At 52.4% G+C, this 24,654-nt stretch overlaps 2 protein-coding genes across 3 annotated transcripts in view; one reads left to right on the forward strand and one right to left on the reverse strand.

The window, feature by feature from the left end:
* TJAP1 (tight junction associated protein 1) overlaps positions 1 to 6,999 on the reverse strand; it is a 39,498-nt gene extending 32,499 nt beyond the window's left edge. Inside the window, exons 1-2 of one of the 2 annotated variants that reach the window (XM_080614949.1) lie at positions 6,861 to 6,999; positions 5,763 to 5,837 (exon numbers count right to left, since the gene is read on the reverse strand). The gene's annotated coding sequence lies outside the window, so the exon portion shown is untranslated. Of the gene's footprint in view, positions 1 to 5,762; positions 5,838 to 6,613; positions 6,840 to 6,860 lie in introns of those variants that run through there. The other variant, XM_080614950.1, reaches the window with a different exon arrangement.
* Positions 7,000 to 14,635: 7,636 nt separating this feature from the next.
* DLK2 (delta like non-canonical Notch ligand 2) lies at positions 14,636 to 23,990 on the forward strand (the record flags this gene model as incomplete). The annotated part of the gene is made up of 6 exons (XM_080616636.1): positions 14,636 to 14,708; positions 19,880 to 19,981; positions 21,583 to 21,646; positions 21,770 to 21,900; positions 22,554 to 22,701; positions 23,213 to 23,990. The coding sequence occupies 6 exons, from the start codon at positions 14,636 to 14,638 to the stop codon at positions 23,988 to 23,990; spliced, it is 1,296 nt and encodes a 431-aa protein (XP_080472762.1).
* Between the last annotated feature and the right edge of the window lie 664 nt (positions 23,991 to 24,654).

Below are 24,654 nucleotides of genomic sequence, written 5' to 3' on the forward strand. Positions count from 1 at the left end.
CCGGCATTCACCACCAGGGCAAGAGACCCTAATTTAGCCCCGCACGGGCCTTCTGCAAACTGCTAATCCCCAGTACACAGCTGGTTTTCAAATGTACGAGCATGAGCAAACCGTAAACGATTTATGGCGCGTGGCAGGAAGACTCCTGGCTCCCCGTGCAGGCAGAGTTTTGGGACAAGATCATGCTTGGACTAATGTTTATATTGCAAGTTGTCAGTCGGGCAGTAAATCATCTCTGGAGCTGCATAGTAATACAGCTCTACCCATCCAGATGGAGCCTTGATGACACTGAATTCTGTTATAGCCATTTCAGATGCACCTGGGGACCTATTTACAAAGGCATCATCTAATCAAGGAAAAACGGATACACTTATAAGTAGACTCTGCAGAAATTCTGCAGCCCAGCAAGGGTGATTTGCTTTCAGGAATCAATCCAACCTGGTACGAGAAGCTTCCCAAAAATGACACTCTGCACGAACCCAAGAAGAAATTGGACTGAGTGCCTACACAAACATCTACTATAAAGGGTATCCCTAGCAAAATGCAGTCACCTGAGAAAATCCTTTTGAGCAGTTTTCATTTCATGGTATTTACATAACCATAGTGCAAGCAGTGCTTAGAAATTCAATTCTAAAAGTTCAAGAAATATATTTTACATATTTTAGTGCATGAGCCACTTTCTGCTCAGAAAAACAAAACCGCTTAAAGGTAGGATGTGAACTTGAAGTCCACTCTCAGAAAGGTTACTTAAAACAATTTTAATTTTAAACAAATATCCTGTCATTTTACATTATCTTCTCTCCCCCCCCCCCCCCCCAAGGGGCTGTGCACACAGTACACTGGGTATACTCTCCCACACGTAAAAGGGAAAAGTTCTCCATAAGGGAAAAAAATATAAATAAAAACACACAAGAAAAAACAGACAGTAGAACTAACTGCAATCACTTTTAAGTTATGTGAAACAGACCAGATTTCAAGTCACCTTCCGACAGGCAGCAGCCGAGCCCTCAATAATGAACAGCAAAGCCGCAGGATGAAATCTGATTTAGGAGATAAGGAAACATCTCTGGGAGTTGTAGAAAGCTTGTGCACCCAGGTCTAAAAGCAGTTACCCTGAGTAGCATATGCTAAAATAATGGTCAAAAACCTTACTGCCACAACGATTATCTAATTATCAATCTCAGGAAAAACTTACATTATTTTGTTACAAACGCTTTAAGGCTGTTTATGAGCCCACATATAATTCTCCAATAGTTAAAGAAACTATCCCATGTGTCCCTTTTAATTTCACAACCATTCATGCATGAGTGTTACATTAACGCAGCTGGACAACTGAGACTTTAAACAGAAGAGTAAGAAAATCCAGTTATGACTCCCACAGCACTGCCAAAGCCAGCTTAATCACAGAGCCAAAATACAGATATTGAACTCGAGCAAAGACACAGCAGTCACTATGGGACTTTCAGTTCTGAATTTGCTGACCCCCATAAATCAGAAATTTAAACCAGTTCTCCCTTGCCACTAGCAGCAAGCCAGACTCTCTGTGCCCGAAAACCAGCCTAACCCTTGCAGTAAACCTTATTTTCCAATCCTGACTCATTTCACTTTCTCAGCACCACAAAACCTCTGTGAACATCAGTAAACCTTTACTCAGCCATTATTACACTTGCTACAAAAGGTCTACCTTGTACCCTAAAGCACATGTTGTTCCTAGAACAGCCCATAGACAGGGCACCCATACAGGGATCTCAAGGTTTGCATGACCTGCTCCTAGCTCAGAAAATCCCTCCATGCACACTTTTTTCTTCAGGAGTTCTCCCTGCATTTAGGAAACCCTTACAAACATACACCTTTGTACACGTGTCTCCATACCGCTGCCACTTACCTTTATTAGCCTACGCATCAAACTGAATTTATGCCTACTTGACTAAGCAGCACTGATGATTCTCTTGATCCTCAACACAGATTGGACATGAGCACAGGACACAGGCTGTGTCTTCATAGACACTAGTGTGCTGAGGCTCACACTAGGACATACTGGATCTCACTTGAACAGCCTTAAAGCCCTTCATTTCAATTGCCTTCTGGACTAAAGTCCACTACAAGACTGCAACGTGGAGAGGCCAAACTCCACACATTCTTTTCCTTTTTACTGGCAACAGCAGGAAGCACAAAGCACTTTCCCTGACCACTCGGCATGAAGAGACAATACTTATATGTGCTCACATTCATGAATAAGACAGTCCTTATCTGTGGACTGCACTATCTTTCCAAGGACCCTGCTCTTCACCAGCTTAAAATCCTCAAGTACCAGGCCTAATCAAAGCAGCTGAAGTGCTTTGTGGGTTTGTGTTTTGGCTGATGGCTTTTTAACTAATGCAGTTATCACTAAAAAAAAGGTTAGTGGCCACCTAACAGCAAGTAAGTGTGATTCAGTGCCTTGCCTCTGACGTGGGCCAATACAAGGTGGTTTAAAAGATGGAACAAAAAGCCTCAGTGGACAATTATGGAACAAACTGCCCTTTCTTCAAACCTTTATCTGTTAAGAGATTGGGTTGTGTCCGAAAAATACATCTTCTAAAGCAAGCTCTTTAGCTAAAGCAAGTCTGAACATTTCCACTCATAAGCACTTGATCTTTCTGAATCCCGCTCAGCTCTTAGCCTCAGTGCTATTATGTGGTAGTGAATTTCCACAGATTAGACATCATGTGAAAATACTTTAAAATCATTATTCAGTTTGATGCCTATCAGTTTCACTGAATTGCATTCACCTCAACTGAAGAATACATTCCAGCTCCTTCACCTCTGCATAGCAGTCTTCCTCAGGCTTGGCACCCAGCATTGCTGAAAAGCAGAGGAAAACTGAGCCCACCCAAGTGATGCTTATCCTGCATTCCAACCATTGCAATGTTATTCTCACACTCCTACAGGGCCTTCCACAACATTTCCGTCCTAAGCACAGCTCACAGGACAACACTCCAGAGAGAGTGGCTCATGCCATTCCAAATACGAGCCAGCCTGCAAGCTGCTGCCCTCAACCCTCTCTGTCTGAGGATATGAGCAGTATGACCATACATAAACATCCTGACATGAAGAGAACAATTTCCAAGTCTTGAACAAATGGTGGGGCAGAAAAGAGAGAAGATTAATTTAGGTCAAAAAGATTCAGCTAGGTGTTAAAAGCCAGGAAAACAAGCAAACAGCTCCTGGGAAGGTAAAGAATGGAGAGAATCTCGAAGTGCCCAATTGTCTTAAACAAGGCAGGGCCTGACTTCCACTCTATAGCAATTTCACCATGCTACAGAACACCCAGGACAGCGGATCACACAGGAGGCTGCCTTATTTTGAAGTCATAGCTTGGAATATCATTTTCATCTCTCCTCCACTGAACTTTACTAAAGTATTCAACACCACAGTATCCAAGCATCTTGTAGACACTTAAGGAACTCTTCCTCAAATCACCAATAAGATGGGCATCAACTGTATACTGCAACCAAAGAATGAAGAGCAAGAAACAGTAACAATCTGAACACACTCACACAAGAAATCTGTCAGAAATTAGGTACCCTACACTGCAGTTCAGAATTCTGACCACAGGTCACCCTTCCCCCTCCAACCAGCTGTAAAGGTACTTCAGTTTTTAAAAGTAACATTCTTCCTACTACAGTTACAAACTCATCCAATCTAGATCCAAGAAAAAGCCCTCAGGTAGGGGAACTGGCAGGGAAACAGGATGGACGATTTCATGCCCTAAGGCATCAGCGCTGTCTGCACAGATTATGGACACAGCTCCTCTGCAGTCCTATGTAAAAAGTATCCTCCTCAGAGAGGATCATATTTACCTAGTTATTAGTGACTTGAAATATAAACAGCTAGCACAAATGCCACAAGCACTTAACTCTCTCCATCGCTCAAGGTGTCATATGAAAAGAGGATATCTCCCCAGCCAGTCTTCAAACAAGGAGATGAGCGTACAGAGCTTCAGGGCCTTAAATTTAATCTCAAAGCATCAACTAAGTTGAACAGCCAAGAAATTCTGCTCTATTATGACAATTCCAGTTCCTGACAACCCAGTCAAAAGAGCAGAGATGAGTCACAAAGCCAGATCATCTGTTAGCAGAGGAATCCTGTTCTCAATCTGTATCACATGCAGACTCACTGAGACCCCTACATATTGTACTTCTCCCAGCAACATGAATGGCAGAGGTTTATTAACCACTACTACATTACTCTTGTCACACTGTGCTGTAAAAGCTAGACCCTTGCTAACAAGTACACAACACTGTTAATTTGTTATGATCTCCAGAACTATGTAATGAGACCATGCTATAGATGTGTCAATACACAGAAATCCCAGAGTCCAGTTTTCAGTAAACCCTTCATAAAACACAGCAGACATTTTAAGAGGTTAGGGAGCTCACCTCCAGAACTCGAGTCTATTTCAAACAACTACCGAAAAATACAGTGGCATATTACTGAAACTTGCTTATTTTTCTATTTTTCAAACAGCTTTGCTTTCTTAACCTCTTTAAAAGCACTGTATATGCCACACCACAAACCCCTTCTCCAAGATAGCTCTGGCACCATTCACATCAGCACATTGACCAAAAATTATCCCATCTGACTTTACTTGTCCTGCTCTGGGACAAAAAGGGGGCTGACCTGCAAAGGACCATACCTCTTTCATAGCTGTAGTCTATTTCCCCTACATACTATGTCACATGATTGTATTTAGAGCAGATAGCAAAGGTAAAAATTCAGGGCTTGAAAGCTGCAAAGTAAGTGACTTAGCAGCCAACAACCAACCTGAAACAGACTGGAAAAGAATGTGAGGTCATCTCTGGTTCAGAAAGCTGGTTTGAAAAGGCAACATGTCTTGGCACATAACTCTTCCCCTCCTGACCCACTGCATTTTTAATATTAAAGACGAAGATAGCCATGGCTTGCACTTTGGAACTCTGCTGGCCCTGCCAAAATGCATTCCCATGATTTCAAGAGCACTGTGTGCCTGGGAAGGAATGGATAGCCAAAAGCTCATAATACCACAGCTAAGACCTGCTTGCTTAAACACCAATTTAACATCCAGAAGCTGAAACACACTGTATGCAAAGCACTAGTGGGATACATACACTTTCTGCAGTGATTCAGTAAGTGAAGAAAAGAAAAAGGAGTTGTTCTAAAAGTGATCTGATAAGTACTGAAAGGTATGGTCAAAGAACCAGCTGCTGGGTGCCAAATAGCTGCTCCTTCAAATTTGATCTCAACAGTGAGTTCAGGAGACGACAGAAAGGCCAGCAGTACACCTGCAGCAACTATCATTTAAAATACGTGTGGAAAAAAACAATGTGCTTGGAATAAATAATCTAACAGAAGAAAGGGTCACTAGAATTACTTAATTTTGGCATTGCAATTATGGCAAGAGCAGATTGTCAGAAAGGATTTCACTGGGATTCTGGCAGGGTAGACCTCTTGTGATTACACAGACAACACAGCTACTTCAGCACAGACTTTGGACTGCTTCTCTGGGTGGCATGTGACGAGCACTGGCGTACAGCTTTAATTGAAATTTCCTTCCAGGAGCTCTAAATGAACTTTTCAGGGTCACTCTCAATTCATTGACACAGGCCTACCATGATGCAGAGAATACCACAGAGAAGGACACTTTTTAAGGTATGTGGTTCACAAAGCATCAAAAAAAATGTAAGTAGTGGGACCGAAAAATGCAGTTTGACTCAGCATCAGCTCATTCCTGGTTTTCTTACCTGCTGTCTGGTGCTTCAACAAGGACCCATGGCTTCCTCTTACGTAGGCCCTTTATCTCAGTTCTTTCTCTGAATCTGTAAAACAGAGATGCATACCTCTGAAAAGCTTTTGCTGGCACATAACTATTAATATTTGACAGATGATTCTTTTCAATGGACAATGTTCACCTGGCATCTCTCAGATCTAGGTCATTCTCAGCCTTTCCAGACTTGGACATCATCCACACACTGTGATGCCTACCAATACAATCTCCTGCCCATCTATAAATCTGTTTATTAGCATTTGATCTTTTACTCTGCTCCATGCAGTGTGCTCAAGCCCAAAGCAAGATGCAGTTCAGTATTTACTGTTGTGCCTGTTTTTCTTTACAGCCTTCATATGTTCCCAGGGGCCGCTCACTAATTCTATAGCAGGAAGCATCTCTTCCACCAGAGAGGGTGTCCAGGCTGGTAGAGAACTTCCCATCCTCCCCTGCCAGATTTGGCACCAGGCAAGTACTACTGTCTCCCTTCCAGTTCTGCTTCTGTCAGTGGTACTCTGGTTCTTTGACACACACATGCTGGCGCAGACTTGTTCCACTCTCCAGCCATGCTCCCTGCACAGATACTGCTTTCACATCTCCCCACTACCTACCTCTCCTGTCACCCAGACAAGGCTATACCTTGCACGGACCTAGCCTGGCCTGCTGCTTCCATGCCTGTTCTGCTCCCCACCACAGGTCTCTCCCCCAGGAAGGAGAGCTCTCTAAAGCCCTGATGGCCGAGGCAGTCCCCACGGGGACGGCCCCTTCCTCAGAGCCGAGGCTATGGCCCTACCATGCTCCCGTACCCGGCCACCACCCGCCACCCACCCCGCCTGGCTGACTGCCCCTGCCCACGGCGCGAGCCGCCCAGATCCGCAGCCGTCGGGGAACTCGACACCTCCTCCCGACCCCGGCCCATACACGGGAACAAAGAGAGCCCTCCCGTTCGCAGCGAAGCCCGCCCGGGAAGGCCGCCGAGGCCGGGGGCGCGGGGGGCCCCACCTGGGCCCGGGCTCAGTCCCGAGCCGGTCGCGTTCCCCGCTCCCCGCCCCTAGGGCCCCAGCCCGGCTCTGACCCTGTTGGGCTCGGCTCCGCCCGGGGTCCCAGTGACTTTGCTGCCGGTTCTGCCCCGGTTCGGCCCCACCTCGAGCCCACCCCAAACTTTGCCCCCGCTCGGCCCGGCCCCACGCTCTCGCTTCAGGCCGCCATTTTGCCGCGGGGCACGCCGGGTAATCCGGCGGAATCCCCACGCAGCAGCGCGGCTGCGTCATCGGCCAGCACGCGAGGGGGCGGGGCCAGGCGCGGCGGCGCGCGGCGCGTCTCCCCCGTCACCGCGGCAACGCGAGGAGAGGGGCGGGCCGGGGGAGAGGGGTACGGGACGAAACCAACGGGGCCGCGCGGGGGGGAGGGTCCGGACGAGGGAACCTGGATGCCGGGATTGGGTGGGAGAGGAGGCGGTGCTGAGGGCACGGCGTAGGGGTAGAGCGTTTAATCGGGACCCTGTGCCCTCGGGTGGGAAGCTGGCAGGGTGAGGTGTCTTCAGATGTGTTTAAGTACACGGGGTGGCCCGGCGGCTGCTCAGCTGCCGTTCTCAGCACGGCGCTGGCAGAGGCCTCTCGCCCGGCTGGGGAAGGATGAAGACCCTGCCTTGTGCTTCTGAAGGCTCCAGCGGAGCAGCCGGGCTGCAGCCTTTGGGCACCGCACCGGCCATCTCCGAGGCCACAGAGTTGAGAGCAGACCTTGAAAAGAGACAGCTCAGCCCCTGAGTTGATGAGGATGGCAGAAAAAAGCCTGAGGGTGCACTTAGGACCCCAAAGTGATCCACCCGTTTCAGGTCTTTGCCAGCCAGGACAATTCACTGGGAGCCAGGGTCCGGGGTTAGCTCCTTCCCCTTGTTACGTGCCTCAGTTTCTGAGAAACACGGTGACAGACTGCAGCATATCACAGCCTGTCACTAGGGAGGTGTCCCCCATGCGAGGAGAAGGAGAGGGAGGAGTAAATGGGAAAATCTACCTAAAACCCTCAAGGGCAACTGCTGCCTTATGAAAGGAGAGGGGCTGAGGACAGTGTATACTAGTCAAAGGTGGACAAGAGCTAGTCCAAACTGGATGCAATTTAGTAACGTGCTTTGGTCTTCATTTGCAAAATCTTCCACTCTGTTGTTCTAGCCTTGGGACTTCAAAAAGTCAACACATTTTAATCTTGAAACAAACTGCTCCATTTATTCCACTCTGAGTACCTCACACAGGTACTTTGTCTGTTGCCTCCCATGTCTGGTGCATGGACTTGCTCACCTTCTGCTCCCTTTCCCTACTATCGTTTCTTTCACAAACATCTCCTGAATTGATTATTCACACGGTAAATATTGGAGCCTACTCCAGAGGAAATTCGTGTGGCTGAGAACAGTCACGGTAGTATTTGGATGATATGCAGCATTTACGAAGCCTTCAGATTCACATTCAGGTAGTACCAGCTTGCAGCACTGCAAGCTCTGCCCACAGAGTCCCCTCTCTTACACAATAAAAGACAGGTGCTCAGCAGGACCCTGCTTCCATGACCTTGGGAATATTGTGCAAAAACCTCTGCTGCGCACCCAGCAATTGCGTCTGCACCACGCCACATGTCAGGCAGGGATATTTCAAGAAAGCCTTCGGTCCTTGTGCCCCCATAAATTCTCCAAATCCTCCCTATGCTGGAGTCAGATAACAAGCAGAAGGACAATGGCTTCAAGAATCCAGGCTGCCCATCTGCTCTGCACTTCCAGATTCTTGCTTCCATAGCACCAGCTGACGAAATTTTCATAGCTGATGAGGTTTCTCATTTCCATCAGGCCTTGCTGCCTTGGAGCCTTCACAGTTGTGGTCTGTTCAGGTTTCTGTGCATGTGCACTGATGGCAGCAGTGACTGAAGTCCTTTGCTTTCTTTGGCGACCTGTCAAAGTAGGACTTCAAGCTTCTTGCAAGTCTAGGTGAAATAAGCCCTGCGGGAAGGAGAGCATTTGATTTTCAGGTGGTCTCGGCATTTACTGCTTCCATTAAACTCAACACTTCTCAAAATCAGATCCCAAGGCCATACAGCCAAAGGGAGACAGGAACTGAACTCGGTATGCCTGAACACCCGAGCACTGGAAAGCACTCCTCCCTCAGATCCCAAAGGCCTTGATTCCCACTCCATCTCCACACACGTCCCCCATGCCTTTTTTTGTATCCGGTATGCTTGTGAACTGGACTCACCACTGCCCTGAGCCCAGAGATGTGACATGATGCAGAAGCATGACGTTAGGTTACATTATGTTCATTTATATAACACCATTAATACCAAAGTGCTGCTCTCCGCTAGAGCCAGTTGCTTGCTAAAGCCTCTGCAGTGCAATTAACAAGCACCAGGTAATCTAACACTTGACTCCCAATAATCCTTTTATTTTAAGTGGCCTCTGGCGGATGTAAAGCCCTCAGCAAACAGTCCTGGAAGTACATTTGAGATTCTCTCAAATACCAGCTGAATTTATGACCCTTAGTGAAGAGCAGGGAGGAATCTCTTCAAAATACTTTCCAGCTGGCAGCACTTTATATAGACCCCTGTAACTGCATAAAAGGAATCCCTGGAGGGGCAGGTGCCACCCTGTGGAGGGATAAATCCCTCTGAAGTACCTATGGTCTTGGCTAGTGAAGAAGTAAATGCCAGAAATAAAGTCTCCCCACCAGAAGAAGGCACTGGAGGGTTGGTTGTCTCAAGTTCCCCACCAACCCAGGTCAAGCAGGGAAGATGGTGGATGCTGGACCACCCTTTGGTGGCTTGGAGGCTGTCACCTGCCCGAGGGTTGCGTGAAGTCCCATTTCCTCCAGCTTGGATTCTGCAGTTCTGAAGGGACCTCCTCTGCCATTTCTCTGACTGTGGCTGCACAGAGGATTCCCCAGTAGACCTCAACTGGGAAATGCTCAGAGGCAGAAGAGGTTTCATGGATGGGCTGAGCCCACCAAAACCAAAAAACACCAAGACATTCTGAGCAGAGCTTGCACTCTGGGATATGTCAGTACAAGAGGAATGCAGCACACAAACCCAACAGCATCTTGGGAACAATAAAATCAGTGAAACATAGCCAGCCTGGAACAGCCAAACAAGTCTGTGGATGCAGAATTGGACAGCTAACATCCTACCAGCATGCCTGGAGCGTGTATCTACCAGAAGAATACAACCCACCAGTAAAACAGTTCCTAACAACACCCATGTAGATAATTCAGTCCATCCCACTACGTAAGAGTGAAGGCTGGGGCTCAGGAAGACACAACCCTCAAAAAACTCATGGAGTTTTTTCACAGCCAAATACTTGACAGTCAGGATCCCCAGGCACCCATCACAATTGGGATGTAATTGTGCTGGGCACTGCACAGAAAGACAAGCAGACACAATATCCTGCCCCCGAGGCTTGAATCTCTGAATCTCTCTCAAAGCTTCTTTGTCAATACAGGATGGAAGACAAAGGCAGAACCGGAGAGCGACAGAAACCCACCATCACAGTACCCTGGTGCTTGGCATGGCTCAGTGGTTTCATGACACTACGAGGTTTGAGCAGGGATGCAAAGCTCACACTGGTATTTCAGGCATATGTAGGGGCATTTTCCCCCAGCCTGTATACTTGATGAATACATTGCACATCAACACTTCCTCACTACAATTGCTGCCTGTGGGTGTTCTGTAGATTTATTTGCATATGTATAAAAAGATAGTAAAATAATTATGGTAAAATAAATAGATATCAGTGACCCCTACTGGCCGCTTCTAATTAGCCATGAAACGGTGAGCAACAGTAGGCTTCTGCCTCTTGCCCTCTCCCTGGGGCAGTATTTTGCTGTGGAGCAGGGAGCGCAGAGCCTGGCAGCGGTGGATTTGTAGTCCCTGCACTCGCTTTGCACCAGCTGCATCACTCCTAGGGGAAGGCAGAAGAAAACCAGTATTTGGTTGTGGCATGCCCCTCATCTCTGCTCACCACCGGCTCCAAGTCACGCTCACCTGGTGAACCAGCTCTTGCAGTGAGCCCAGCTCAGGTGCCTCCAACTCTCACACTGTGTGGCTCCAGGGCTCTGCAAAGGACTAGGTGCTGGGATGTGACCTTAGAGAGGTTATTTTGCCAGAAAAATCCAGTTCCCACTGGGATCCACACCACGGTTACCACCGGTGCCTGGGGTGAGCTCCCTGCAGTAGGAGCTGCCCCAGCACGGCGGTTTCTCCTCCCATCAGCCTCACCCAAGCCCTGCCAACACTCCCTGTAAAGCCTTTGCCCCAGCAGACATTAAATCCAGCATGGGTGCTGCCATGCAACAGAGGTGCAAAGGCAGTTGCCTTCCTATGCCAGCGGTTTATCCTGGTGAAGGAGTGGAGAGAAATGGCACAGGGTCAATACAGCTGCTCCAATGCAAGGCAAAACCCCATGGGAAACAAAGGCTAGAGTCACGGCATCAGCCTCAGACTGAGACTTGAGGGGCTCTGCCTCCCTTCCCCTTTGTCAAAACTTGTTTAGCTTGTCATGCTAATAAAGTGTTTGAAATGAGAGTTAAAAGTATGTGGAAAAGAAGGGGGAGAGTGTCTCACTGGAGCGCAAAGGGAGGTGGCAGAGGAGTTAGGTGTGAAGCTGGCTCTCCCTGATGTGCACAGGCAGACGGGGCTTCATCTGGGTCTGGGGCAGCACACTTGCCTGTGTGAGGGAGGACACTGCATGTTGGGGTGTTGGGGATGGCACTTCGCCAGGGTGCACAAATGGGGGACAAGGATCTGATCCCCAAAGCCTCGGAGGGCAGAGCTTGGACTCGCGGGCTCGGTCAGGCAGAGGCACGTGGCTGTGTGTTCCTGAGGAGCCCTCCTGCGTGCCTAGCGCGTGCCTCCGGCTCAGAGACCTTTTTTGTGTGTGAGATCTGCTGCTCTGCTCTCCCCGCGCAGCTCTTGTTGTTTATAGGGACGGGTCCGGGCAGGCCGGGGAGGAATTACCTTTCCCTAGGACACGCTTGGTGCTTGGCTGAACGCACTGCTTCCCTGCTTCACGGGAGCTGCTGAAGGCCAAGGAGCCAGTCAGTCTGCAATTAGCTTTCTCCCCCGCCACTGCTCATCCACATCCCCTGGAGCTGCTAATTACGGACTCCTCTCCCCTGAACCCAAGGTGCAAGCCTTTCTAAGCACAGGCCATACCTTTGAATGACCTTGAAATTCACTGCAACAGGCTGTCCTGCGAGGTTTTGTGGCAAACGCCAAGATCCACCAATTTCTGTAAATACCCAGGAGCAAGTTCAGAGGCAAGCACCAAGGAAGCTCAAAACATTTGCTTTAAGTCCCGTTAAATGCTTGCGCGATCCCGGTAAGATGAAGAGGTTTCATTGCTCAAGCTGCCAGCTGGAAAGGGAAATGGAGAGGGCATGGCTGGAGGTGGGCTTTGAGGCACTTGCAAGTGTGTGCCAGCAAAGGGGAAGTCTGGCAGACATCTCCTTCCCACTGCCGTGCTTCCAGGCCTCCTCCCAGTGGAGGGAGGCTGGTGAGGGAATGGGTACAGCCCCTGAAGGCTGTGTCCTTGAGAGAGCTCTGACATTAGCTATCATACACACATACTGAGGGAAGCCAGAAATCACAGGGCAAAACACCTTCTCAGTGAAATCATGGTGCTTTTTTTGAAGAGGATGACTCAGTCTTTTGAGCTGTGGGGGCGCAAGGTAAAAATCTTTTCTCTAGTCACCTTTCATCATATATAACTCAATTTCTTTCCTCCCTCTTCAGATCTAACTACTCCTTTTGCCTCCAGTATTTAATCTTTCTGTTTTTTTCCCCTCCTCCCCTGTCTTGTCTTGAATAGAAGTACTGGGGTGGACTCAGGGAATATGTATCTCAAAATAACGTGTGACTTCAGCTTACTTTTCCAGCTCCTCACAGCAGGTTTGGAGGCTGCCAGGCACTGAACTCAAGTCCATTACACCCACACTCCTACACTCAGAAGATGTATTATAATGGAGCAGCCCAGCAGACAGTCACATAGTCCCAGCACAGCAGCAACCTGGAGGCCGGTGCAAGGTACAGACACCCCTCAGGAAGCAGCAGCCCTGGCAATGAGGGACTCCACACAGCTGGCTCGGAGCAGAGGAGAGGAGAGCTGGCAGCCTGGTGTGAACAGCAGCTGACACTTGGCTCTGAACACTCAGGAATCACCTCTCCAGGACATCTCACAGGCACCACCGGAGCATTCAATACAGTCCCATCCTCCCTTGGCCTTAGTGATGGGAAATGTGTGCTGGGCCACACCTTTGTCCAGTGGGAATGTATGGATGGTGCCTTCTCACACTCAGCATCCTTCCTGTCCCAGGGTCAGGTCTGCATGGCTCAGGGGAAGGTATAGGCATAGCTCTGCACACAATTACTGGCCTTGTGGAAAGCTGCTCCTTACTCTATGGCCTAGAGCTCATTTTCAGTGCTCTGAAGCACAAGATTTTACAGCTTTTTGGAGTTCATTCCTATTTATTCTCAATATCTATATAGACATCAGTCATTTTTAAATGAATGCCTTTTCTCATTACCCAGTGGCAATGAGTTCCCCAGATCATCAGTGTTTAGGATAAAGGCAATCCTTCCTGCTGTTCATTTTGACTGCACTTATACTGCTGATTTTGCCGTGTGTCCTGGCAGGCTGCAAAGGATGCAAATTAAAGAGGCTTATGCCAAGCCTAGAGAGCATTCCCAGGGACCCCGTGGTCATGGGGAATGTGACACTGGGCTTGGGCAGCATTCCTGGAGGCTTTGGGAAAACACAAAATACATCCTGGGCTACCCAGGGTGGCTACCCTTAATGCAGTACTGAAACGGAGGAGGGTGAGTCCCAGGGCAGCTCCCATATGCTGAGGTACCCCTTGCAGAGCCACCAGGCTAAGGGAGCTAGGTACTTCCACCCCCAGTGCCATTTCTGCTATCCTCAGCCTCCAGACTTAGTAAAGTTCGAAGGGCTTTTGGAGGCTGAACTGTACTTTTGCCGCTAGAAAGCTTTGAAGCTAGAAAGCAACACAGGATGGACTTACCAAGACCACAGCTTGGCCTTTTCTCCATCATTCTCCAGCTCTGCCGCTAGTCCTGCTGTTGAGAGCAAGCATTGTCACTGTCCAGCCACAGCCTATCCACACCCCGCAGAGCTGCAGATCATTGAGATGGTGCAGACTGGGAGGGAAGAGCGAGGAGGTTTTCCACCTCTGACCTTCACCCTCTCCCTGCTTCTCTTTTGCCTACCCCCTCCACTTCCCCACTGCAGGCACGAACACCTACTGCCCATGGAAGCTATTTCTAAGCAATCCTGGGCATCTGGGGAATGAGGCTCTGAACAAATATCGGAGCGTGCGTGTGTAGTGGGTGCGCGCACACACACACAGCCACGGTGCTGCCGCAGAGTCAAATATAGACCTTGGGGAAGGGGGAACAATGGCTGGGGTTGGGTTACATGGCTGCAGGGCCAGTGAGCTGATGATGTTTGTTGTGGGCTGGGGTGGAATGGGAAAAACAAGGGGGGTGGGATGGCAGAGAACATTTGTTTTAACCCAGAGACCCCGTGCTTCTGCTGTGCGTAAGGCGAGAGGGTGATGTGGAGTGAGAGCTGCGGGAGAGGATGGTCACTGGAGTTGGCGGCTTGGAGGTGTTTGCTGTCTTTCTCCACCTGGTTTGTGCCACTCCTCTGCCTCCCTCGAGGGATTAGAGTGAGCAGGAACCAGTGCGTTTCTCCAGGCTTTTGCACAGGAAAGAGTTTCTTTCTCTCCTTGCTCCAGGGAAGGCTCCTCAGTGGAGAAGAGGCAACATCACCTGTTCCCACAGCTCGGCATCTGCTGCTCACCCCTGATGTCCGGCTGCCTCCAAGGTGTAAGTTCCAGACACTGGAAGAAAGGGAAACAGCTCCAGCTGGTTTTGACAGGTAATTCCTCCGTCTGTCTGGGAGCAGTGATGGTGCATTGGAAGGATGTCCAGGGAGGGACCCTGTGGCTGGCATGCACTGGAGGGGGAGATTGTGGTGACAGATTGTTCCTGTTCGCACTCCAGGTCCCTGCTTTGTGGGATTTCCTTCACCGGAGAGAAAAGCAGCAGAGGGACTCGTATGGCTAGGAAAAAATCCTTCCTAATTCTGACCCAGCAGCTGTTCCATCCGAGACGCCTCTGGGGATGGCATGGCAGGGATCAGAGCCCAGTAGAGCAGGATCTAAGCCAAGTGCGGGAATCCCCTCTTCAACACCCATTTCTTGGGTCTGTAAATAGAGCTGCTCTGCTTGAATCACCCTGGGCAGCCCAAGGACTTCTGGGGCTTGGGAGTGTGTCTGGGGGTGGGAGAGCAGCCCTTCTGTGCTGAGGAAAGCGCACACCCAAGGTCCACAGTGTTTGGATTCCCTTCTTATCTCTTCCATCTTCCTCTGTACCCACATTTTTACTCCCATTCATCCCTGCCTGCTTCTGTCTGTGATACTCGCATGCAAAACCAAACCTAAACCCCAAACCCCATTTCCTCAAATATGCCTTTCCCCTGCTCTGTAATCCCACCCTCATTTCTATTCTCCATTCCCCTGCCTCAGTGTTCAGATCTCCAGCAGCCAGCTTTACCTCCTCAGCCTGCACATCCCTTGCTCCACACCACAGCTCTCGCCTCTGAGAGAAGCGGCACAGGGAGATCCACGTGTCCTGCTCCACTTACTGCAACCTAATCCCATCTCCCTCTTCCGCAGTGCTCATGTTGTGGACACAGATACTTATGGGTATCAATGTGTGCAGGGACCCCACCACAAGCACCCTTCGACCTGCCTGTTCAAATGAACACATAGCATCCAGAGGTTTTCCTTAGGTGCATTTAACTGGATGAGGTTTCAGAGCACCCAGGCATGGTTGTGCAATGGCATTACAGTACAGCATGGTCAGGACCAGGGCAGATCCCAGCAGAGGAGTGCGAGAGCAGGTGAGGATGTCACAGGTGTCATACCTAAGGCAGCTGGTGTAGACAATAAGATTTCAAAGAGGGGGTTAGGGTAAGGCTGACCCCTACATTCACTGCTGGAGGTGCCACCAGTAAAAACTTGGCCTCCAACCATTGTTGGCAGAGTGAAGAGTGCAAGGCAGAGTGTTGTGGGGGTCGGAGGAGAAGACTGGATCCTCCCAGGTCCTAGAGCATCAGCCACTGAAGGGAAGGCTGATTGGTTTTGAAGCGAGTACCAGGAGCTGTGCTTTGCGCTCAGCCTCCCCCCTTCCCTTCTGCTGTAAGCCCCAGATAAAGTGTGAACCAGGACTCAGAAGCAGACTGAGCTGGATGTGAAGGATCAGGGGATGAGGATGGATGGAGAACCACAGGAAACATCTCAGAACAGTGGGTGAACACCTGTCCCGTGCATACCTGAGGAGCCAATGGAGCAGCCTGAGCAACAGGAGGTTTGGACCTCCCTGGTTCTTGGGGACCTTGGAGCAGTTAGGGGGGGTGATGGAGACAGGAGGAGGCAGGAAGGACAGGAACAGTGCTCCTGGTGACAAGAGAGCAGGAAAGAGGCAGGAAGGAGGCAGCTTCTGTAGTGATGGGCATGGTGGGAGGGTCCCATGTTACTGCTCAGAAGGTTTGTGTTGTCCAGACCTGCAGAGGATGGAGCAAGCAGGAGTCTGTAGTCAGAGCCAGCAGAGAGCTGGGCTTCGAGGGGGCTATTTGGGCTGTCCTGGGGCACTGGGGCCACTCACAGGTGCCGCAGGATGTGTGGTGCTGATGGGGCTGTCAGGAACTGTAGAAGGCCAGGGAGACTGGAGAAGGTGAGAGCAGGGATGGGTTAAGCTTTGTCTGATGAGATGAAATGGAATGTGGAAGCAACCAGGTAACTGCCAGTAGGACGTGGTTCATCTTCCTTCCTGGTGGAAAAACAGCAAAACTCGTGGGGTGAGGGCTGGCTGAGGTGAACTTGTGATCTAATGAAGGATTGCTAGAACCTTTGAAGGTGACAGATATGCTCTAGTGAAGTACCAGCAAGGCCATGCAAGGTGAGGAGAAGAGCAGGCAGCTGTCCCTCCTGAAGATGTGACAGCCCAGCCCCTCTCCCAGGGTTGTCGTATTGTACATTGGGGGGCTGGTGTCCACAGCTTGTGAGCGGCCGTGAGAGGAGCGCCAGGGACCACTGAATGTCTTCATTCTTGTGGGGTGACAACTCCACTTCGCACCTCTATTAAGCATGGGGCTTCCTAACCCTACGGGTTGCCAGTCGAGGTGTGTTGGTAGCCTCTGAAGCTAGCAGAGAGGGGCTGCAGCAGGCGTTTTGGCTTATTTCAGATAATCTGCATGAAATGAAGGCAGGGGTCATCCCACACCTATTGCTGACAGAGGAACCAGGCTGCGAGGTGGAGGCGCCCCGCAGCAGCGGGCCGGGGCCCCTACCCAAGCCTGTGTGTGCAACCGCGGGGGTCCAGGGGGGGTCCCCAGTAGGGCAGGGCCGCGCCGGGAGGACTCCCCCAGCCCGGGGCAACCCCTCCATCCTCTGCGGGCCGCGGCTGGGGACGGGACCGGTGACCCTCGCAGGCGCAGCACCCCCTCCCATTCAGGGGCAGTGCGGGCCCGCGTGTGGCCGTACCGGGCCCCCCTTCCCCATGCCCCCGGCGGCGGGAGCAGGGCAGGGGTGAGCGGGCAGGGCGGGCCGGGCCGGGGGCTGCCTGCGGTTTGGGGCGGCGGGAGGCGGGATGTCCCGGGGAGAGAGCAGGGATGTGCAGGCACACGCAGCCGCTGGCAGGCGGCCGGGGCTGCACGGCGGCGGCGGGCGGAGCGGCGCGGAGCGGCACACGCGGCGGCAGCTCACTCCGCAGCCCCGCGCCTCCCCAGCCCCGCCGCCGCGCCGGGCATGGCCGCCCCTCACCGCCGCGCCCCGCGATAGCCCCACTACACGCCGCGTCGCCGAGGTGAGCAGGGGACGGGAGGCAGCTCTCGGCGGGGATCCGGAGCCCTCTTATGCCCGGGAACCCCTCCGCTGCCGCAGCCTCCCCGGCCGCAGGGGGACCAGCGGGGCCAGGGCGATGCGGAGCTCCGCGGAGCGTCCCCTCCGGCCGGCCTTGGGGTGGGAGGAAGGCGGACACCCCCGTGGCCGTGAGCCCCGGGGGGCACTGGGGGCCTGGGGTGGTCCCAATGCCGCAGGGGAGGAGGGGAGAGGCAGGAGCGCGGAGCCGCAGCGGCGCGGCATCCTCTAGGTTCCCACCCCTGCCCCTGGACCCGCAGCCCGAGGGGTTCCGAGGGGTCCCCAGACTAGGGGCAGCGCGTGATAGCCCCCTTCAGGGGGCTTCCCTGTTGGCCCCAAACAGTGCGGAGGTCCCTAATATTCCCAAGGGGAAGTTTAATAGTCCCGGGGGCCATCCCTAATAGCCTGCAGCCCCTGGCGGATGGTAGCCCCCAGCCTGGTCAGACGCTAGTGGAGGAGTGGGACAGAGGGAGCTCCCTTCCCTGCATCCCTCTGACTCAAAGTCAGGCCTGCCCGGGTGCTGCTTGCACCTCCCTTGTACACCAGCTGCCTCTCAGGATGCCCCCTGCACCTTGTCCGGACCCAGAGTCTGGAGGGTCCCTGGGTGGGAGCTGGGAGCAGCAACTGTGGGGTGGCTACATCAGGAGGTCCAAGAGGCTGCGCCTCGAGTGGGAATGCTGTGGGAGCCATGGGGAAAAACGACCTCTACAATGACATGTGGTTGAAGGTTGAGCTCCCCACAGCCCTGAAGGAGAAGGATACCAACTGCTCAGCCCTAAATTATTTTATAAGTTTCATAGGAATTGCTTCACCCTCCCCTGAAATGCAGCAGCTGTTCGTCACTGCCCAGTGTTGCGGGGCACGAGGCGAGGGAGGGTCCTCGAGCGTGGTGACAAGGGGACTGTGGGCAAGGAGGATGCAGCAGTCTGTGCTGGAATTTGGCTGGGGCAGTGACAGTAACATCCTGTAGCCCCTCTGAAAATGCTGCATCCTTCATTGGTGATGGTTTGTTTGCTGGAGAGATGCTTCAAGCAACATCATTGCTTTTGTGGGCTATTTCGTCTGGTCCAGGCAGGTGAGGCCCTTAGCAGGGACCCCAAAACCTCTTTCTGCAATGCATGTGTACATATGGGTGGGTGGGAGGACTTCTGTCCCCATCTATGAAGTCTTTCATGTAACTATCAACCAAACACAACCTTCCCAAGCTAAGGAGTGAAGCTGAAAGTGGAATGGCCCCTGTCCATCACACCCACACAACTGGATGGAGCCTGCTCCGTACCTTCACCGCTCTCCTAGCACAACTGTTTAAGCCCTCCCATCTCATTATAGTAATATATTTATGATATCACCCTCAAATTTCCTGCCCTTAACAACCCCAGGAGGCTGGGAGGGAATGAAGTGATTTTGGAAAGTATTTAATGTTATTTCAAGAGGGCAGGAGGCGGTAGGAAAATAGATGGGTGCAGGAACCCTGGGCTGACAGGGCTCTCTGCAGGACAGCCGGGAAAAGGACTGCACCTAGGGAGAGGTGCGTGTTTGCCTTTCCTACCTGGGGCTGCAGCTTGGGTCTGGTGACTATCGCTTCACTCCCTTGCTTGGAAAATGGAATAGGGCTGCTGTTTACCGCCTGCTCACCTGCTAGATCCACTCGACTCCCTGCCTTCCTGAAGGGCTTGAAAAGCAGCCTGGGTGCTGTAAAAAGACTCAGCCCATCTATTCATTCAAGCATGCACAGGAGGGATCTTGCTTAGCACAAAGCTGAAGCCCCCCAGACGAAGGTCCCCACAGCTGGGATGTTTTTTCTGAAGGATTCGGCTCTCTTGACAGCAGCTGGCTGGGGTAGGCGCTCCGAGATGCCGTGTAACAGCCTGAGCTATTACACGTTCAGAGTGGAGTGTGCACACTCAGTTCTCCTGTAGAGTACATTTTAAGGGCTTTTTGATTCTTGGTGCTCCAACATTGCCTTAGAGGAAGGAGCCTGGAAGGACAGAGAGGAGTGTGGTGACAAGTCTGTACAAAACTGGATGTTTCAAGTCAAAACTCCCAGGTAGTGAGGAAGGGATGCGTGAAGTGAAGCTGCGGTGTGAGCCAGGGGATTTTTCTGAGCTTGCTCTTTTTCTCTCTGTAGGTGTTCATCTCGGTGGGGCCACACTGACCATGCTCAGGAGCTTCTGCCTCCAGCTCATGTCCTTGGTTTGGATCCTCTTGGCCCATCACCAACTTGCCCAAGGTGAGTCTCTGTAGACATGGGTACTTCTCTTTCATATCCATCTTTGCAAACCTACTCTTGGCATTGCTGTAGTCTTCTCCATTTTCCATGCAAAATAGAGCTGGTCTGACCTGGAAGAGCGGAAAATGTTGCACAGTCACCCAGCACATGGGGGGTGACTGGTGGCAACTGTAGAGACCCTCACTCTGATGCGCATGGGGGTTGCAGTGCCTGAGCAGACGAGCAGTGAGAGGCCCCATTGCTCTGTCTGTCTTGGGGTGAATGGGTCCCTAAGCGGATGAGCCTGTTCGGAGAGGCAGGACGAGGGGGAAAGAAGATCCCAAACGGAACAGCTAGTTGTGGATCCTATGAGACAAAATCCCTTCCCAAAGATCAGTTTGCTCTCCCACTGCTCCAATAAGCAATGAATTCCCAAAGCCTTGTGCCAGGAGAGGTGGTTACAAATAGGAAAGGCGATGATCCCCAGGCTTAGGCTGAGCAGTCCCAGGATGCTTCTCCAGCTCCACAGTGGCTTGTCTTTGGGAGGTTGTCCTGAGCAGTGGGACCTGTTGCCACACTGCAGCAAACACGCATGCATGGGGTGTTTCTCCTCCTGCTCACCTCCTAGGCAGCGCATCACACACCCTGGGGGAAGTCAGAACATGACTTTTGGCATGGGGACTTTGACCTGCCCCGGTCTGGGATGGAGGGGCTAAGTCAGGTAAGGGTGTTCATCTCCTGGGCCTGGCCTGGGATCACACTAGGCTCCTGCAGAAACCCCCTGCCTCCTGACATTTGCTGTGGCTTTACTGCCCATGGAGCCAGGAGTGCCAGCTCCCTGCTGGGCTAGGATGCAAGCAAGTGATGAGGGAGAGAGGAAGGTGAAGATGAAAGAAGACACCTTGCTGGGGAAAACAGGCCATCACCGAGCAGAGCTGAGAAGTGGCACAGTGACGCCAAGGCTCAGTTACAGCTTCTGCTGCCTTTAAATAAATAAACAGAACTTTCAATAAATAAACAGATACCTGGCTCCATACCTCCCCATGCCAGAAGGGAGCGCTGGCAGCTGGGTTCTGGAGGAGGCCAGGAGCCCTGACCAGACCTCTTTGTGCTAATGGCTGTCCCTGGGGACAGGGACTTCCTGGGAGATAAAGGGGAACCATTCTTCCCATTTCCATCCTCAGTTCCTTTGTGCCCCTTGCAGTACCTGGCCCGGAGCTTTCCCACCATGCTTGCTGCATGACCAAGGTCCCCGGTGAGTCAGGCTCTATTACACAGGTCGCCTTAATGCACAGCGCGGTGTGCTGGGCAAACCCAGCTCTTGCTCAGAGGGGCCTGAAGTCTGTGGGAGGCAGCAGAGAGACGTGGAGATGATTGGAAACCAGGTAATTTTGAAGCAGGGTCCCCTTTCTCAATAAAGGCAGTGTCATTTCTGCTTGGGTAACTGTGAAATCCTCATCTCTCATGTGGCATCCAGCCATTGAAAGGAAGGTTCTGAGGAAGGGCATGCTGAGTGCTTAGGGAGTAAGAAAAAACCCCTGTGAGCCAGAAGGACCATGGGCAGATCTGGAGTCATCTGTGGTCTCTGCTTAACCCAACTCCACTCATTTCCTGCCTTGTAGGTGATGACTGCAGCGAGCGCTGTAATCTTGCCCACGGCTGCTGTGACCAGGATGGGAAGTGCAGGTAGGGCCTTTGGGAGGGTTTCCCAGCGCTGCCATATCTGCAGGAACCCTGCACAGCAAGCAGCCAGCTGTTCATAGCCGCTGCTTGGGTTTTACCATGCTGCCATGCCCTGTCCTCCTGCAGGTGTGACCCAGGCTGGGAGGGCGAGTACTGCGAGGACTGTGTGCGTATGCCGGGGTGTCTCCACGGAACGTGCCACCAGCCTTGGCAGTGCATCTGTCACACTGGCTGGGCCGGCAAGTTCTGCGACAAAGGTGAGTCCTGGGCTGGACATCACAGCCTCTGGTGCTGGGGGCAGTAGCCCAGCACACCCTGCATGGACAGGTGAGCCAGCCTGGCCAGAAGCCCCACAGGTTATGCTGTTGGGCTGCCTGGGAGATGGGATGTTGCTTGGCTGCCACATCTGGGCAGAACAGGTCAGGCAGCCGGCACCTGCTCCCCGGCTGCATGGCAAGAGCTGCCACAGTACCAGCTGGCCTTGGGAAATGGAGCAAGCAGGCTCATTGCCTTTCCCGTGCTGTGGCTGGGCTCTGGGCAACATCTGCTTTCCCCAGGGCTTCCTGCCTTTGGCAGGTGGCTGGTGGACTCCCCTCCTCTGGCCTCAGAGACTCCTCTGTGCCATGGGGTCTGCACTGGCTGGCCAGATGGCATGCACAGCACCTTCACATCGTGCAGATTTGCAGCATGATTTGCTTTCTCTGCATCCCGAAGCCTGTGCGCTTTGTGGACTGTAGCTGGGAGGCACCACATAGGCACTGCATTTCTATTGCGGATGCCTGTTGGATGGGTGGAGAGAAAAGCTCCTGCAGTTTCTCCATCCCCGCTGGGTTTCACTGGGTGTGTTTGAAATGAATTGGCCACATTGCACCTCTTTCTTGCTGATTCCTATTTCTTCCTTTCCCCTCAGACATACACATCTGCGAACACCAGTCCCCCCCATGCCAGAACGGGGCTCAGTGCATCTACGATCGAGACGGGGAGTATTCTTGCCTGTGTCCAGAAGGCTTCCATGGGAAGGACTGTGAGATGAAGACGGGGCCATGTGAGAAGGCAGGGTGAGACAACAGCAGCGAGGGCAGTGACATTACAGACAACATTAACTTTGAGCCGTGCACTGCCAAGGGGTGGCCCTGCTGGGCTCGTTATCTGTGGATTTCCATGTGCTAATGGAGTTAAGCCAAAACCATCTCTGGCTTTGGTTTAGCTGTGTGCACCGCACAATCCCACTGGGGCAAGGTCTTTGTTGTCGTAGGGGGGATGAGCTGACACACGTTGTGCCTTGATGGAACGTCAGGAGGGCACTTTTTCTCTTCAGATCTCTTGGCTGGAGACCCTCCCTTGTGGGTGGTGGGCCTGAGCACAGCCACAGCCTCTGAGGATGTCCCACAGCCTCTCACTTGGGGAGGTGGAAACTCCTGCTTGGTCTTCTCTTTGAGATAGTTGCCTCATGGAGAGACGGTGCTGGACCCACTGTTCACACGAGCAGCTCTGTGTGCTCCCCTTCATGGGGTGGGGGAAGCCGCTTGCTCTCCACGGCCATGACCCGCCCTTGCTGTCTCCACGCAGGTCTCCGTGCAAGAACGGGGGGCAGTGTCAAGATGAAAATGGCTTTGCCAGCAACTTTACCTGCCGGTGCCTCGCTGGCTTCGTGGGGGCTCTCTGCGAGAACGACGTGGATGACTGCCTGATGCGTCCCTGTGCCAACGGCGCCACCTGCCACGACGGCATCAACCGCTTCTCCTGCCAGTGCCAGGTGGGCTTCGAAGGGCGTTTCTGCACCATCAACATCAACGACTGCGCCAGCCAGCCATGCAAGAATGGGGCCAAGTGCTACGACCGCATCAATGACTATGACTGCTTGTGTCCTGACCGCTTCACTGGCAAAACCTGCGAGATCCCCGTCCCCGAGCCCACCTGGGCTTCCCCCTACCATCCTGTGAACCATGACAGCAATGGAGCTGTGAAAAGCACCACCAGCGAGATGCCGGGGGTGACCCAGCCGGAGCCTGTCAGGACCGTGGTCACAGGGCGGCGTGTGGCCAACCACAGTGAGAAAGAGCCGGGGGGAGGGTTGTTGAAAATCTCTGTGAAGGAGGTGGTGACCCAAAGGGACTCAGGGCTGAGCGAAGCCCAGCTGGTGACAGTGCTGGTGTTCGGGGTGCTGACAGCAGTGCTGGTCCTCATCACCGTCCTGCTCATGCTGAGGAACTGGCAAAGGGGCCGCCAGAGGTCAAACTGGTGCCAAAGCCCTTCCCAGGCTGAGAGGAAGCTGCAAGACCAGGAGTGTCAGGTGGGCATGCTCAACACCGTCCTGATCGAGCCCAGGAAGACAACAGAGCTGTGAGCTGCGAGGACTCTGAGCTGGGCCCTGGCACCAACCCCCTCGAACTGCACCTTGGAGAGCCGCGCCAGCACAAGGTGGGCAGCAGGGAAGGGCTCCCAGGGCAGCAAATGCATCCACGAGTCCCCTGGGCATCAAGCACTGGTGTGATGGCGCTGCCTGGGTCTGAGCTGTGTGCTCAGACAGCACCCATGGGCACCTGAAAGCAGGGCTGCGATGGGCGAGCCCTGCAGGGGAGCAGTGACATCCTGCTTGCAGCAGCCCATGCCATGCAGCGCCGGTATCGTCCACTGTGCGCCCTCAGAAACAGGACAGGGAGTGCTGAGAAGGGCACGGCCTTCTTGCAAACCCAAATTCTGCCAGGCCCTTTGTAACGTCTCTCTGTGTCTCATTTCCACTGGTATTGGGATATTTCTTCTGGGGCCTTCAGGACGATTGTGGCTGCACAGGCCTCCTGCCCCAGTACTGAATGGGGTGGCTCTCAGCTGTTTCTGGAGGCTGTCATTTCAGATGCCATGTCCCTAGGGAGTGAGCAAACACCTTTGCTCCTTGGCCTTGTGGTTCTCTGAGCCAGTTCAAAGACACTCTGGAGATCATTTGGGGTCCCCTCATGCCCTTCTGCCCTGGGTGATGTCCCCTCCTCTTGCTGTCAGACTTGGGGTTACAA

The sequence above is a fragment of the Psittacula echo genome (genome assembly GCF_963264785.1).
Source record: "Psittacula echo genome assembly, chromosome: 4".
Lineage (NCBI taxonomy): Eukaryota > Metazoa > Chordata > Aves > Psittaciformes > Psittacidae > Psittacula > Psittacula echo.